Source organism: Podarcis erhardii, assembly GCF_964252035.2.
Source record: "Podarcis erhardii genome assembly, chromosome: 7".
Taxonomy (NCBI): Eukaryota; Metazoa; Chordata; class Lepidosauria; order Squamata; family Lacertidae; genus Podarcis; species Podarcis erhardii.
Genome location: NC_138511.1, coordinates 87,144,243 through 87,159,982, shown reverse-complemented (window position 1 = coordinate 87,159,982; position 15,740 = coordinate 87,144,243). Strand labels below are relative to the sequence as shown.

Sequence of the window (15,740 nt, the reverse complement as noted above, 5' to 3'; positions counted from 1 at the left end):
TCAATTGCTGCTATGGCATACATGTTCTGATGTTTTGTCTTATTGGTTTGCTTTTGAATAAAATAAACATTGTAGGACAGCCCCTTTGCCAGCCTATGGCCTCAGTGTGCCCCTGCCATCCCTCTGAGCTCATGGCGCCCTCTCTTCTCCCCCTTGCCCTTCTAGGAAAAGCTGGATGTGGCTCCGAAGCGAGACGTGGAGGGGATGGGAGCCCCTGAGATCAAGTACGGAGAGTCCATGTGTTTCGTGCAGCATGTTGACAGCGGCCTCTGGGTGACGTACGCAGCGGCTGATGCCAAGGCTCTCCGCTTGGGGCTGCTCAAGAGAAAGGTGAGGCCTAACCGGCTGGCCTTCCTGGCTTTCTATCAGGGCTGGTGGCCCTGAGCCAAGGAGTCGTGCAGGGGAGGGTGAGCCCATAAGGTGCCCATTCAGCATCTAAAACACGCAAGTTTCTCAGACTGGAGAGCCCAGCCTGAGTACGCAGCTTTATAGGGCCAGGTGGAAGCTGATTGGCTCCCCGTGTCAGCTGGTCTCTTTTGGATTGGTCGCTGCAGCACCACCCTCTGGCTATCTGTGGCACCGCAGCACAGTGCCCTCTGCTGGCCAGCTGTCATAGTGGCGCAGAGAGTAAAGTTTCCTAGGTCCCCCTGTCAAGAATCTCTGGTTCGAGAATTCTCAGAGCGTCCACCATATATACCTGCTTTCTTCGCTCACCCTACAGGCCATCTTGCACCAGGAAGGTCACATGGACGATGCTCTCTCCCTGACCCGCTGCCAGCGTGAGGAGTCGCAAGCTGCCCGGATGATCTACAGCACTTCTGGCCTTTACAACCAGTTCATCAAGTAGGTGCCGGGCAGATTCTGCTCCCGTGGAAACCAAGAAATCGACCGCTTGAGTTATGTTCTGTGCCTGCCTGTCACCTGCCTGCCTGTCATCTTTTTTGTGGTTCCATGCTCCCCTCTGCCATCCCCATTGGCTGATCCATTGTGGTGCCACGGAATGTAAGCAAGCATTCCAATAGATGTGCAAGACTAAGAGTAATTCGTCGCAATGCAAAACAAAACCGAACTGCTCATGGGCATAGCTGTCAACTTTTCCCTTTTCTTGCGAGGAATCCTATTTGGAATAAGGGAATTATCCCTTAAAAAAAGGGAAACGTTGACAGCTATGCTCATAGTGTAGCCTTATTGGAGTTCACCGATTGGGTCTGCATTGCTCCCGGACAGGAGGAAGGAAGTCAAATGACACCGAGGGTTGGTTCAGAGGAAGAGTTCTTTATTTCTGCTCTCCGGAACAGCAGAAAGGCACCTGCGTGGTGTGTCCACAGCAAGTCCAAAGAAATGAGAAATTTCATGCAGTATATATATCCTCCAGGCACCCTCTCCCTCCTTCCCCAGGAGCCCAACCACGTCAGCCTATACACGCAGGTTGACATCACATATGTTCCTGCTCCGGTACTCTTAACCATAAAAGGGTATTCCTTCCTGTACTTCTGACCATAAAAGGGTATTCCTGTTCCTACTCTTATCTTGGATCAGGAGGTCAACCAACTCCAAGAACACACTCTGGCGCTGTTCCCGGACTAGGTCTGTGCATCAGGACGTAAGATAAGACCTAGACATGTCATCCGTACTCCACTGAAACAGCCAAGGTCATCCTTGCCATCACAAACTGATAAAGGAGAGGGCTCTGAGCACTTGTTTATACAGCCGGGTTTTTGTTTATACATTGACTCAGAGCTCAAGTTAATGGATTTTAGCTAAGGAAAAATAGGGATTTTGGTGCCCGTTTCAAACTGCCTGCACAGTCAGTTTTGGGTTTAGGAAACCCATTCCTTCAATAGGAGGGAAGAGAGAGGTCAGTTTGGCGAGAAGAGAAGCAGCGCCTAGTAAGAGGAGGAGCTGCAGTGCTGGGTTTATTTATTGAATTTCTATCCCGCCGTTCCTCTCTTTGATTAAGCAGCCATGAGGTCTAGCAGCTTGCCCTGTTTCAAGACCCAAAGCTGAAGAGGTTTGGCACTAAGGGGAGCATTCCACAAAGTAAATATATTAACTTGCGGCCATCTTAGGGGTGTGATTCCTCCTTCTCTGTGCCATTCATATCCAATGCTAATCTCAGCTTTGGTCGTTCCTTCTCCAGGGGCCTGGACACACTGAGCGGAAAGGTCAAGTCGGGAACCCCAGTGACTCTTCCCATCGATGGGATGATTCTCAGCTTGCAGGACCTGATCAACTACTTCCAGCACCCTGAGGAAGAGCTGCAACATGAGGAGAAGCAGACCAAGCTTCGTTCCCTCAAAAACAGGCAGAACCTCTTCCAGGAAGAGGTGAGCAATTGGGGACTCAGCCTAGGAGGGTGGCCTCAGTGAAGCCATTGCCAAACCGGTGCCCTCAATATGTTGGGTTCCCAGTTCGCAGCAGCCCCGGCCAGCATGGCCAATAGGAATGATGGAAGCTGTAGTCCCAACAGCATTTGGAGAGGCTCACAGCTTCTCCACCTCTGGTGAAGACAGCAGGGGCTTGTGTGGCTTGCTAAGGTCAGACTCCAGGTCCTGTGGGCATTTCAGTCCTGAAAGTTCTTCACTGGCTCCCAGTACATTTCCGAGCACAATTCAAAATGTTGGTGCTGACCTTTAAAGTCCTAAACGGCCTCGGTCCAGTATACCCGAAGGAGCGTCTCCACCCCCATCGTTCTGCCCGGACACTGAGATCCAGCGCCGAGGGCCTTCTGGTGGTTCCCTCCCTGCGAGATGTGAAGTTACAGGGAACCAGGCAGAGGGCCTTCTCGGTGGTGGCACCCGCCCTGTGGAACGCCCTCCCACCAGATGTCAAGACAATAAACAACTATTTTACTTTTAAAAGACACCTCAAGGCGGCCCTGTTTAGGGAAGTTTTTAATGTCTGACGCTGAAACTCAAAACAATGGAGAAACCTGGTCTGAACAAAGACCTTGGATTCTTATCTCATTATACATGACAAAGCCATTTTTCACCTTTTCACCCCTTGCTTTTTCCTGTAAGACCTATTGCAGTCGTTAAGAGTCGTCAACAGGCTCATCACAGCTATCTGCCAATCACCCAATCCCACCACCCTTCTGAGTAATACCCCTCCCCACCTTCTCACTATATAGAAGGGTCTGGTGACTTCTGTTTCAGTGTATCTGAAGAAGTGTGCATGCACACGAAAGCTCATACCTAGAACTGACTTAGTTGGTCTTTAAGGTGCTACTGGAAGGAATTTGTTTTGTTTTGACTATGGCAGACCAACACGGCTACCTATCTGTAACTGACGCTGTATTGTTTTTGATATTTGGTTGGAAGCCGCCCAGAGTGGCTGGGGAGACCCAGTCAGATGTGATGTGCGGGGTATAAATAATAAATTATTATTATTATTATTATTATTATTATTATTATTATTATTCTGTTTCTTTCGCAGGGCATGATCACACTTGTTCTGAACTGCATTGACCGCCTCAACGTGTACAGCACTGCCGCACACTTTGCTGAATACGCTGGCGAGGATGCCGCTGAGTCCTGGAAGGAGATTGTCAACCTGCTGTATGAGCTTCTCGGTATGAACACCAAGGGCAGAGCTCCAGGATGAGAGCTACCTGGGCCCATGTTGACACGACACAGATCTGTAGCTTGCAGGGTGCTCTCGCGTGGCTAGCGAACTTTAGGGAAGGGGGTCAGCATGGATTTCCAGTTCTGATTTGGTCTGGATTTGATTGCACGTTTCACAAGCAACCCTTCCTGGCCCCTGAATTTGCGTGGCAAGTTCCCACCCCCACCCCCAGTGGAAAAAATGACACATGACACAATTATTAAGGTTAATGGGCTAAATAAGGGCCGCCCCCCCCCCCCCGGAATCCTTTATCGGACTACCCTTCAATATGTGGGGCAGGTGCTGGCGCTACCTCCCCTCTTCCATCTACAGAGCAATACCAATGCCTAACCGCCAATACCCAGAAAGTTGTGGCGATTTGCTACGAGGTAGGCAAAAACCAGGGGACGCGGGTGACGCTGTGGGTTAAACCACAGAGCCTAGGACTTGCCGATCAGAAGGTTGGTGGTTCGAATCCCCGCAACGGGGTGAGCTCCCGTTGCTCAGTCCCTGCTCCTGCCAACCTAGCAGTTCAAACGCACGTCAAAGTGCAAGTAGATAAATAGATACCACTCCGGCAGGAAGTTAAACGGCGTTTCCATGTGCTGCTCTGGTTCTCCAGAAGCGGCTTAGTCATGCTGGCCACATGACCCGGAAGCTGTACACCGGCTCCCTCGGCCAATAAAGCGAGATGAGCGCCGCAGCCCCAGAGTTGGCCACAACTAGACCTAATGGTCAGGGGTCCCTTTACCTTTACCTTTTATACCACTTTAAATAGTCATGCCTTGCTCCCAGAGAATCCTGGGGAGTGTGGTTTGTTAAGGGAGCCGAGTTGTTAGGAGATTATTCCCTTTACACTATTCCCTTTACAGATCTTCAGTTTCCAGAGTGGTTTAACGGTTCATCCCTTTTCTTAAGGAACCAGTCACTTAAGAAATGGGATGGACCATTAAACAACTCTGGAAACTGGAGCTCTGTAAGGGGAATAGTGGGGTGGTCTCCTAACAGCTCTCGGCACCCTAAAGAAACCACTGTTCCCAGGATTCTCTGGGGCAAGGCATGACTATTTAAAGTGGTATAACCCTGATGGAAATGTATCATGCAGATGGGGAATCAGTTGCCAGGTTTGCGTGTCACTTTTAAACCATAATTTAAAGTAAAAGGATTTTGAGTGAGTGAGAGAAGGCTGCTCCATCCATCATCTCTGCTTGTGGGCTTCCGGTTAGCCATTGTGAGGACCCAATGCTGGACGAGATAATAGCCCTTTGGTCTGATCTCGCGGTTGCAAAATTAAATTGCCTGACCGTAATGTTGTGGTGGTAACTAGCCGGATAGTAACATGCACGCCCTTTGCCTTGGTGTCCCTCCACGCAGCTTCACTGATCCGTGGGAACCGGGCCAACTGTGCCCTTTTCTCCAACAACCTGGACTGGCTGGTCAGCAAGTTGGATCGACTGGAGGCCTCCTCTGGTGAGCAGATGGGGTGGTCGGGGCTGTCCTATACCGTGATCTTAAAGTCTTCTTCAAGCCACCCGAGCACTGTTGAAGTTTTGGACTACAATACCCATCATCCCCAGGCAGTTGGCAGGGATGATGGGAGTTGTAGTAATCCAAAACTGCAGGCTGAGAAAGGCTAGTGTCTGTCTGTCTATCTATTTATTTGTCTGTCTATCTCTCTCTCTCTCCCTCTCTCTATCTATATCTATCTATCTATCATCTATCTATCTATCTATCTATCTATCTATCTATCTATCTATCATCTATCATGTTAAAACAAAGAAATGGTTGGAGAGGAAACATAACCCAGTGTTGAAAGCAATTTAGACTTGTGTATAGCTATAGTTCCCCTAAAATTCCCCTAAAATTATGGGGAATCAACCATTATCCATTAGCTTGGGGGCCAGTGTGGTGTAATGGCCAGAATGTTGGACTAGGACCTGGAGACCAAGGTTCACATCCCCACTTGGCCATGAAGCTCCCAGGTGAACTTTGACGAGTCCTTCAATCTCAGTCTAGCCTACCTCACAGGGTTGTTGTGAGGATAACATGTATGTGCCTTCTCTCTTTCTCCCATCCTGGTCTTATCTGGCAGGCATCTTGGAGGTTTTATACTGCGTGCTCATTGAAAGCCCTGAAGTTCTGAACATCATCCAGGAGAACCACATAAAGTCCATCATTTCGCTCTTGGACAAACACGGGCGCAACCACAAGGTAAGTCGAGCCACACATGCGCCACTGAGTCCTCTTCTCGCAGACAAGCGTCAGTCGGCAGAAAGCTTTCTTCTCTTCAACATGTTGGACACAGGCCACGGGAAGGGCACTGTCAGGAGCTCGTCCTACACTCGAGTAGGACCCTGGCAGAGACACATACCCGACCGGCATGTTCTCTCTTTCCTGGTCAATCATTCGGGAGCTTCAAAAGCTTTCTTCAGCCTGAACATCACAGCGACCAATGTCAACCGACACCGGCACACTTAGGGATCCGCAGAGTCTTCGCAGCTTGCGTAACAGACCTCAGCAACTCAGCATTTTGGCTAATCTACTTTATTTGCATATAAACACACATGGAGCACGGCAACATGGCTCCCTCTCTCTTTAAGAGAAAAAGAACAAAGGACAAGAGTCCCACTTTACGGAACACAGTAACACAAACATCCTGTCTCCGTCACTTCCCACTCTGTGGAGTCAAAACATACACAGTCATGTGATAGACAAAAATCCCATGACTGCAATCATAGATCAGGAATTCTAACAGGCACATGTAGCACACTTGGATCATGTCCAGTGTTAACTCCTATTCAGAGTAGACCCATTGAAATGGATGAGCCTGGCTCATTAATCTGGTTTTTTTCCTTATCATCAATGTTAATTATTTGTTTGAATGTTTTAAATAGTTGTTTTTAACTGTGGTGGTTTTGTTTTGCTGATAATTCCATTGTTTGTAAGCCACTTTGAGGGTTTTGATTTGTTTTTTACAATCAAGCAGTATGTAAGTTTTATGAAATAAATAAATTTTGGTGCCCCCTTGGCAGGTCCTAGATGTCCTCTGCTCTCTGTGTGTCTGCAATGGTGTGGCCGTCCGCTCTAACCAAAACCTCATCACTGAAAACTTGCTCCCGGGAAGGGACCTACTCTTGCAGACAAAGCTCATCAATTACGTCACCAGGTTGGTGCTTTCCCCGTTTTAATGAGGCATCACATGTGTCACAATTCTTCTGGTGTGGGGTGGGGGTACAGAATGCAAATTTGGAAACGTAACTAGACTTTCCTTTACGTTTCTAGTACTTATCAGTTCCAAAGTTGTGCAGACAACGATTGCTGAAATATCAGGATGATATCCACTGTTAGCCATATTACGGAGTAAAAAGGGACCCCTGACCATTAGGTCCAGTCGTGGCCGACTCTGGGGTTGTGGCGCTCATCTCACTTTATTGGCCGAGGGAGCCGGCGTACAGCTTCCGGGTCATGTGGCCAGCATGACTAAGCCGCTTCTGGCGAACCAGAGCAGTGAACGGAAACACCATTTACCTTCCTGCCGGAGCAGTACCTATTTATCTACTTGCACTTTGACGTGCTTTCGAACTGCTAGGTTGGCAGGAGCAGGGACCGAGCAACGGGAGCTCACTCCGTCGCGGGGATTCGAACCGCCGACCTTCTGATCGGCAAGTCCTAGGCTCTGTGGTTTAACCCACAGCGCCACCCGCGTCCCTATTATGGAGTAGACCCATTGAAATCGGTGCGCTTAAGTAAATCAAGACCAACGATTTCAGGGGATCTGTTTTGAGTTTTCAGTCAGTTCGGCATCGCCCTCAGAAGCTAGAAGGGGGGTGGAATAAGATTTCCCCAGACTTGGGAGCAGCAGAGCTTCAGATTCCTTGCCCTTCTGCATAATCTGACTTGGACACGATAGCAAATGTTTCATAATAAATGGTGCATATAAGAGAAATTGTGTAACTTTAGCCAGTTTGTTATAGCAGGATCATGCTTCCCTTCGCAGAGAATCTGCCTTACGGAACTTTAATTTTTAATTTAACGTACCTAGGATCTAAGGGACGCAGGTGGCGCTGTGGTCTAAACCACAAAGCCTAGGGCTTGCCGATCGGAAGGTCGGCGGTTCAAATCCCCGCAATGGAGTGAGCTCCCATTGCTCGGTCCCTGCTCCTGCCAACCTAGCAGTTCGAAAGCACGTCAAAGTGCAAGTAGATAAATAGGTACCGCTCCGGTGGAAAGGTAAACGGAGCTTCCGTGCGCTGCTCTGGTTCGCCAGAAGCGGCTTAGTCATGCTGGACACACGAACCCAGAAGCTGTACGCCGGCTCCATCGGCCAGTAACGAGAGATGAGCGCCGCAACCCCAGAGGCAGCCACAACTGGACCTAATCGTCAGGAGTCCCTTTACCTTTAAGCTAGGATCTTGGAATTCAACTGGGATCAAACAATTTAAACTCGGAGGAAGGCCATCAGAGAGACCCCCCCAAATCACCATCACGTCCTTTGGTTTTCTCTTCCCTTTGGGTCTGGGTGCTATTTCCTTTTCCTCCTTCCTTTCTTCACCCTCCCTCCTCATTCCCCTGCTCTTCCTCCCTCTTAAACAGCATGCGCCCCAACATCTTTCTGGGCACGCACGATGGCTCCACCCAGTACAAGAAGTGGTACTACGAGATGATTGTGGATTACGTGGAACCCTTCGTGACCTCTCAGGCCACCCATTTGCGGGTTGGCTGGGCCATGGCAGAAGGATACAGCCCTTACCCCGGAGGCGGGGAAGGTTGGGGAGGCAATGGCGTCGGGGACGACCTCTACTCCTTTGGCTTCGACGGCCTGCACCTGTGGTCAGGTAGGGCACCTGCGTGGGGCGGTTCACACACCTTGCACATGCCATTCAGGCTTCAGATGTCAAGGAAATAAATGGCTACCTGGCATTTAGAAGACAAATAGAGGCAGTCCGTATTGGGGAAGTTTTTATGTTTGATGCTTTTACTGCGGCTTTATAATTGTTGGAAGCCGCCCAGTGGTGCTGGGGCAACCCAGTTAGATGGGAGGCATGGAAATAAATTGTTGTTGTTGTTTTGTTGTTGCTGTTGTGGCATCTAAGGCAGAGTTTCCCAAACTTGGGTCTCCAGCTGTTTTTGATCTACTATTCCCATCTTTCTCGATCACTGGTCCTGCTAGCGAGGGATCATGGGAGTTGTAGTTCAAAAACAGCTGGAGACCCAAGTCTGGGAAACCCTGATTCTAAGGAGGAAATGTTTTTGCTGTTATTTATTACTACAGTGGTACCTTGGGTTACATACGCTTCAGGTTACATATGCTTCAGGTTATACATTCTGCTAACCCAGAAATAGTGCTTCAGGTTAAGAACTTTGCTTCAGGATGAGAACAGAAATTGTGCTCTGGCGGTGCGGCGGCAGCTGGAGGCCCCATTAGCTAAAGTGGTGCTTCAGGTTAAGAACAGTTTCAGGTTAAGTACGAACCTCCGGAACGAATTAAGTACTTAACCCGAGGTACCACTGTAAAGGTTTGAAAATCTGAGAATCTGAAGATGCTGTCCTGATCCGAGGTACCACAGTATTACTATTACTATATTTGTCACCTCCCCTTCACCAGCAGGTCCCACGGCAAATCACAACAATATAAAATATAAAACAGTTAAAATGGAGTACAGTCACAAGAATAGTGTGGGTCAGATGTCTCAGGTGTAAACGGCCAGGATAAAGAGGTGTGTCTTTGGCATTTGCTGAAAACTGTATAGCAGACATGCCAGTTGTGCCTCTGTGGGGAGTTTCACAACTTAGGGGCTGCCACAGAGAAGGCCCTCTCCCTAAGCTATACCCCTTAAAACTCTCAAGGAGGTGGAACTACCAAACAGGTTCCCTCTGCTGGTCTTAACACCCGGGAGGGTTTATAGGGGAGGAGATGGCCTTCCAGATGTCATTACTATTGTCAAGATGGACTTCTAAGTATGGTTTGCAAGTACCATATTTTTTGTCCCATAGGACGCTCCGTACCATAGGACGCACCTAGTTTTTTTTTTTGGGGGGGGGGGGAATAAAGGAAAAAATTGTTTCCTTTATTTCCCCCCAAAAACCAGGTCGGGGAAACCGAACCAGGTCGAGGAACAGCGGGATGGCGGCGCTGTGCCTCCCTGCTGTCCCCCGAGCTTGTGGGGCTGGCCGATGTGTGCCCAGCGCGCCCCGCCCCCCGGGCGGCAGGCTGCTATCCGCAGTGTGGGGAGCCCTGCGGGGAACTCCTGTAGGGCTCCCCACGCTGCGGATGTCTGCCCGGCGCGAGGGGCGCTCTGCTTCAGGGCGCCCCTCGCGCCGGGAGGCAGGCTGCTATCCACAGCCTAGACAGCCCTGCGGGAACTTCCGCAGGGCTGCCTAGGCTGCGGATGTCTTCCTGAAGCCTGGAGAGCGAGAGGGGTTGGTGCGCACCGATGACCTTGGTCCATCTGGATGACCTTGGTCCATCTGGCACCCTCTATCACCCTCAGCTGCCTCACAAGGTTGTTGTGAGGGTGAAAATGGTGAGAAGGACGACCTGTGCCACCATGAGCTCCTTGGAGGAAGGTGGGATATAATCGCAACAAAGAATCTCTTGCATTGCAGAACTCGTGAGTTGGTGGCAGCACATGAATAATAATAATAATTATTATTATTATTATTATTATTATTTATTATTTATACCCCACCCATCTGGCTGGGTTTCCCCAGCTACTCTGGGTGGCTTCCAACAGAACACTAAAATACAATAACCTATTAGCGAGGGGACCTTCTCATAGGAGGTGCAGATGGTTGCCAAGGAAAGGACGAGCTTCTGTAGCTTGTCTTAGGAGCAATGTTATATGGCCAAGAGGGTAAAATGTAGCAGGAGGATACTAGTCCTCATTAATTCCACTGAATCCATGGGGTTCAACGTGAAGAGGAGTCCTGGGCTGAAGGCTTGTTGTCGACATGCAGAGGGGCCGGGAGGCCAGCTGGCAAGTCCAGCTCGGATGTCTCCTTCCATCGGCCCATGCTCAGACATAAATCAGCGACCCGAACTTCAAAAGCCAGGGCACGCAATTAGCAGAATGTACTGCGCACACAGAAGTAGGCGTGAGGTGTATGAAGTCATGCTACAGCTACAGATTCATTAAACATAAATCAGAACAAAGAAACATGTCGTCTCTCTCTCTCATGTCGTCTTGGGGAGAACAGCAAAAGCAAAAGCTATACACAAACGGAAGTTCCCAGCAAGCTGTGCTGGAATGTGAACAGACATGTGACACGCAACAATCTCATGCCTGTTCCTTAAAGTGGAATGGAAATGTCAACATTGCCCGCATGTTATGAATTCAATGTATGTTGTCCTGTATGATCTAGTTGAGATTCCCACTGTTCTGTGATTCCTCTCTTCTTTTCACCAAAGCCAGACTAAACATCTTTCCTTCTGCAGTGCTGGATGGCAGGTTGAGAGGAGTTCCCTACCAGGACAGACTTTGCTCGTGTGCTCAAGACATCGATTCCATAAAACATATTTTGTTGCACTGTGCAAAATCTGAGCAAGCCAGGGCTGAACTGATGTTACCCTTCCTGGTACCTTTCCCGGGAAAATCAGAGGCTCACTATGTCAGGTTCCTATTGGAAGACCGGACAAATGCTAGAACATTAGCAGTGGCCAAGTTTTTATCTGTGGTTGCTAGAACCAATGATCCTATATTCTGAATGAAATGTTTGTTTAACCTGGAGGTAGGCTGTATGAATTGTGTATTGCTTTGTAACGATTTGTTGGGTCTCTGGACCGTAATAAAGGTTGATGATGATGATTCCTCTCTCTTTGGCACAGGCCGCGTGGCTCGGGCCGTGACCTCCCCCGGCCAGCACACCTTGGGGGCGGACGATGTGGTGAGCTGCTGCCTCGATCTGAGCGTGCCCAGTATCTCCTTCCGTATCAATGGTTTCCCCGTCCAGGGCATGTTTGAGAACTTCAACCTGGACGGCCTCTTCTTCCCTGTGGTCAGCTTCTCTGCTGGCATCAAGTAAGCACGAAAATGAGGATCAGGCCCAGACCTGTGCTCACCTACTAAGGAAGAGGAATAATTCCCATCGAGTCAACATTCTGTTAGGAGGAGAATTCATTTTAGGGGCTGTCCACACCTTGCCTTGATGCAGATTGCAAACTCTGCGTGCCTCCCTTTTAATTTCCCCCTCACCCCTGTGGCGTTCTTCTCCAACTCCTGTCATCGCACGATTTCTCCTCCCAAAATCGGAAGGTTCCCTGTGCTTTGAAAATCCGAATAGGAGAGCCACATCGCTTTAGATCTAGAGAAGAGAAAATTTGGGGGTAGCAGGAGCCGGACGAGTGAGTGTTTGGACTGGCCCCATTAGGTCCAGTCGTGACCGACTCTGGGGTTGCGGCGCTCATCTTGCTTTATTGGCCGAGGGAGCCGGCGTACAGCTTCCGGGTCATGTGGCCAGCATGACTAAGGCGCTTCTGGCTAACCAGAGCAGTGCACGGAAATGCCGTTTACCTTCCTGCCGGAGCAGTACCTATTTATCTACTTGCACTTTGATGTGCTTTCGAACTGCTAGGTTGGTAGGAGCAGGGACCGAGCAACGGGAGCTCACCCCGTCGCAGGGATTCGAACCGCCAACCTTCTGATCGGCAAGTCCTAGGCTCAGTGGTTTAACCCACAGCACCACCCGCGTCCCTTAGATTACAGTTAGTACTGTCTATATTGCTACTTCATATTCTGTTTAGAATATAATTTTTGAAGAGAAAAGCCATAAACACAACAGCAAAGGAAACCACCAGGAGCGGTAATATCTTCCCAATTGTTGCCTCTGGCCCCCTCCACCACTCCATGCGGCCCCTGGAAAGTTGCTTTGTCAAAGAGCCCATCACGGCCGTTCAGAAAACTGGAGTGAGGTTCTGAGCCAATCAAGGCCTGTGAGAATAGGGGCGGGGCAGCAGGGGCGGAGTTCTGTTGTTCGGCCCATAGGCGGGACAATGCTAATATTTCTAGCCTGCTTTTCCACCCAAAGACCTTTAAACAGTGGGTTCTTTCCTTAAGGGAATTACATTCCAACCAAAGAAGAATGGCTGGATAAATTATGCGAATACTTGGAAATAGCAAAGCTGACTGATTTGATAAGAAAAAACCCCAAAAAATATAATCCAGAAACAATGGAAATGTTTAAATGATTATTTATGTAGACAATGATTAAGTGTAAGGTATTGGTTGTGTTTAGAATAGATTTAGGAAATTAGAATATTTGTATGAGATTGTACAGGGAAAATACGGAATAACAGATACAAATTTGCTTAAAATGTATATAGGAAGTGCAGTGTAAGCAATGGAAGTCAGTCAATGAAATTTTATTATTGAGATATTTGTAGAATAAATTTGGAAGAGATTCTTCCAATTTTTATTTTTCTTCCAATTTCTCTTCTTATTTTTTCGTTTTCCTTTGCTTCCTTTTTTTCTTTTTGGTTCTTTTTTATATATGTGTGTTTATCTGAAAAATATACGTATGTATGTATTTGTATGTATTTTGCTGGTGCTTTGTAATAATGATAAATAAAATTTAATAATAATAATTTATTTTTTTTAAAATTAACAGTAGGTTCTTTCCTTAAGGGGGACAGTGTCCAACTCTCTCTCTTTTGCCCCCCCCCCCCGCCAGGGTGAGGTTCCTCCTGGGGGGACGCCATGGGGACTTCAAGTTCCTGCCCCCACCGGGCTACGCCCCCTGCTACGAGGCCCTCCTGCCACGTGACAAGATGCGCGTGGAGCCCATCAAGGAGTATAAGCATGACTTCAACGGCTTCCGGAACCTTCTGGGACCCACGCAGTCCTTGTCCCACACTTCCTTCACACCATACCCCGTGGATACCATCCAGGTAAAGAGGATCAGGGGAGCAAAGTGTGGGGAGGTGGTGGGGTCAGGTTGAACTTGGCCAGCCCAAAAGCCGAGGGATTTCTGGGCAAGCAGTTGCCAGGTTTGCCAAAGGCTGGGCTATATAGGTAGTTAAAAGGTAAAGGTAAAGGGACCCCTGACTCTTAGGTCCAGTCACAGACGACTCTGGGGTTGCCGCACTCATCTCACTTTATTGGCCGAGGGAGCCGGCGTACAGCTTCCGGGTCATGTGGCCAGCATGACTAAGCCGCTTCTGGTGAACCAGAGCAGCGCCCAGAAACGCCGTTTAGCTTTCTGCCGGAGTGGTACCTATTTATCTACTTGCACTTCGTGCTTTCGAACTGCTAGGTTGGCAGGAGCTGGGACCGAGCAATGGGAGCTCACCCCGTTGTGGGGATTCAAACCGCCGACCTTCTGATCGGCAAGCCCTAGGCTCTGTGGTTTAGCCCACAGTGCCACCCGCATCCCTTTATATAGGTAGTTGTTGTTGTTTAGTCGTTTAGTCATGTCCGACTCTTCGTGATCCCTTGGACCAGAGCACGCCAGGCCCTCCTGTCTTCCACTGCCTCCCGCAGTTTGGTCAAACTCATGCTGGTAGCTTCGAGAACACTGTCCCACCATCTCGTCCTCTGTCGTCCCCTTCTCCTTGTGCCCTCCATCTTTCCCAACATCAGGGTCTTTTCCAGGGAGTCTTCTCTTCTCATGAGGTGGCCAAAGTCTTGGAGCCTCAGCTTCAGGATCTGTCCTTCCAGTGAGCACTCAGGGCTGATTTCCTTCAGAATGGAGAGGTTTGATTTTCTTGCAGTCCATGGGACTCTCAAGAGTCTCCTCCAGCACCATAATTCAAAAGCATCCATTCTTCGGCGATCAGCCTTCTTTATGGTCACGCTCTCACTTCCATACATCACTACTGGGGAAATATAGGTAGTTAGGAATCACACCTGTGCCTCATCTCCATGCTAACTTTCCTCTTTTCCTTTTCTGCAGATTGTACTGCCCCCCCATCTTGAGCGGATTCGGGAGAAACTGGCAGAGAACATCCATGAACTTTGGGCTTTGACTCGCATCGAGCAAGGGTGGACATATGGCCCCGTGAGTGTTCGGTGCCCACCAATGGGACTCCTGTTCCCCACCCCACCCCCAATTAATATATAGGTTGGGAAGCTGCCGTTTCCTTCTCCCCCAACTCACCTGAAACAAGCTTGAGTTGGGCCTCTGAACCTTTAGTCGTGGCAAGTGAGGGAGGACAGGGGTAATTGAATAACATCCCATGCCTCTGCCCCCTTTTCAGATCCGGGATGACAACAAGCGCTTGCACCCATGTTTGCTGGATTTCCACAGCCTGCCCGAACCAGAACGCAATTACAACCTGCAGATGTCGGGAGAGACACTCAAGTGAGTTGGTGGTGGAGAAGCAAGCTCAATTTAAGTGGGTCAGCCTTTTGGGTGGGGTGGGGGGTCGGTATCCATTCTATATGTGTAGGTCAGGGGGCAGGATAAAACAGCAGGCCAGGGGTCAGCAAACTTTTTCAGCAGGGGGCTGGTCCACTGTCCCGCAGACCTTGTGGGGGGCCGGACTATATTTTGAAGGGGAAAATGTGAAGAAATTCCTATGCCCCACAAATTACCCAGAGATGCATTTTAAATAAAAGGACACATTCTACTACAGTGGTACCTCGGGTTACAGATGCTTCATCTACACCTTACCTTTAAAGCACATGACTTCTCTAAAAGAGTCATGGAAATGTAGTTTACCCCTCATGGAGCTACAATTCCCAGCATTATTATTATTATTATTATTATTATTATTATTATTATTATTAGATGCAGTGGTACCTTGGGTTACATACGCTTCAGGTTACAGATGCTTCAGGTTACAGACTCCGCAAACCCAGAAATAGTACCTCGGGTTAAGAACTTTGCTTCAGGATGAGAACAGAAATCGGGCTCCAGTGGTGCGGTGGCAGCGGGAGGCCCCATTAGCTAAAGTGGTGCTTCAGGTTAAGAACAGTTTCAGGTTAAGAACGGACTTCCAGAACGAATTAAGTTCTTAACCCGAGGTACCACTGTATATAAAAACACCAGGCGGCCCACAAATAACCCAGAGATGCATTTTAAATTAAATCACACATTCTACTCATGTAAAAACACGCTGATTCCCGGACTGTCCATGGGCCAGATTTAGAAGGCTATTGGGCTGGATCCGGCCCCCGGGCCTTAGTTTGCCTACCCATGCT

The 15,740-nt window shown here is 48.9% G+C and overlaps 1 protein-coding gene across 9 annotated transcripts in view; it reads left to right on the top strand.

Annotated features, from left to right (window-relative positions):
• The window catches only part of RYR1 (ryanodine receptor 1), a 223,488-nt gene that overhangs the window by 69,376 nt on the left and 138,372 nt on the right, over positions 1–15,740 (top strand). For all 9 annotated transcript variants that reach the window (XM_081868598.1, XM_081868604.1, XM_081868605.1 and 6 more), the window contains exons 11-22: positions 166–330; positions 722–843; positions 2,141–2,327; positions 3,436–3,571; positions 4,978–5,073; positions 5,696–5,814; positions 6,636–6,769; positions 8,197–8,438; positions 11,429–11,621; positions 13,270–13,486; positions 14,491–14,595; positions 14,795–14,898. In XM_081868598.1, coding sequence (XP_081724724.1) covers positions 166–330; positions 722–843; positions 2,141–2,327; positions 3,436–3,571; positions 4,978–5,073; positions 5,696–5,814; positions 6,636–6,769; positions 8,197–8,438; positions 11,429–11,621; positions 13,270–13,486; positions 14,491–14,595; positions 14,795–14,898 — 1,820 coding nt within the window. The remainder of the gene's footprint in view (positions 1–165; positions 331–721; positions 844–2,140; positions 2,328–3,435; positions 3,572–4,977; positions 5,074–5,695; positions 5,815–6,635; positions 6,770–8,196; positions 8,439–11,428; positions 11,622–13,269; positions 13,487–14,490; positions 14,596–14,794; positions 14,899–15,740) is intronic.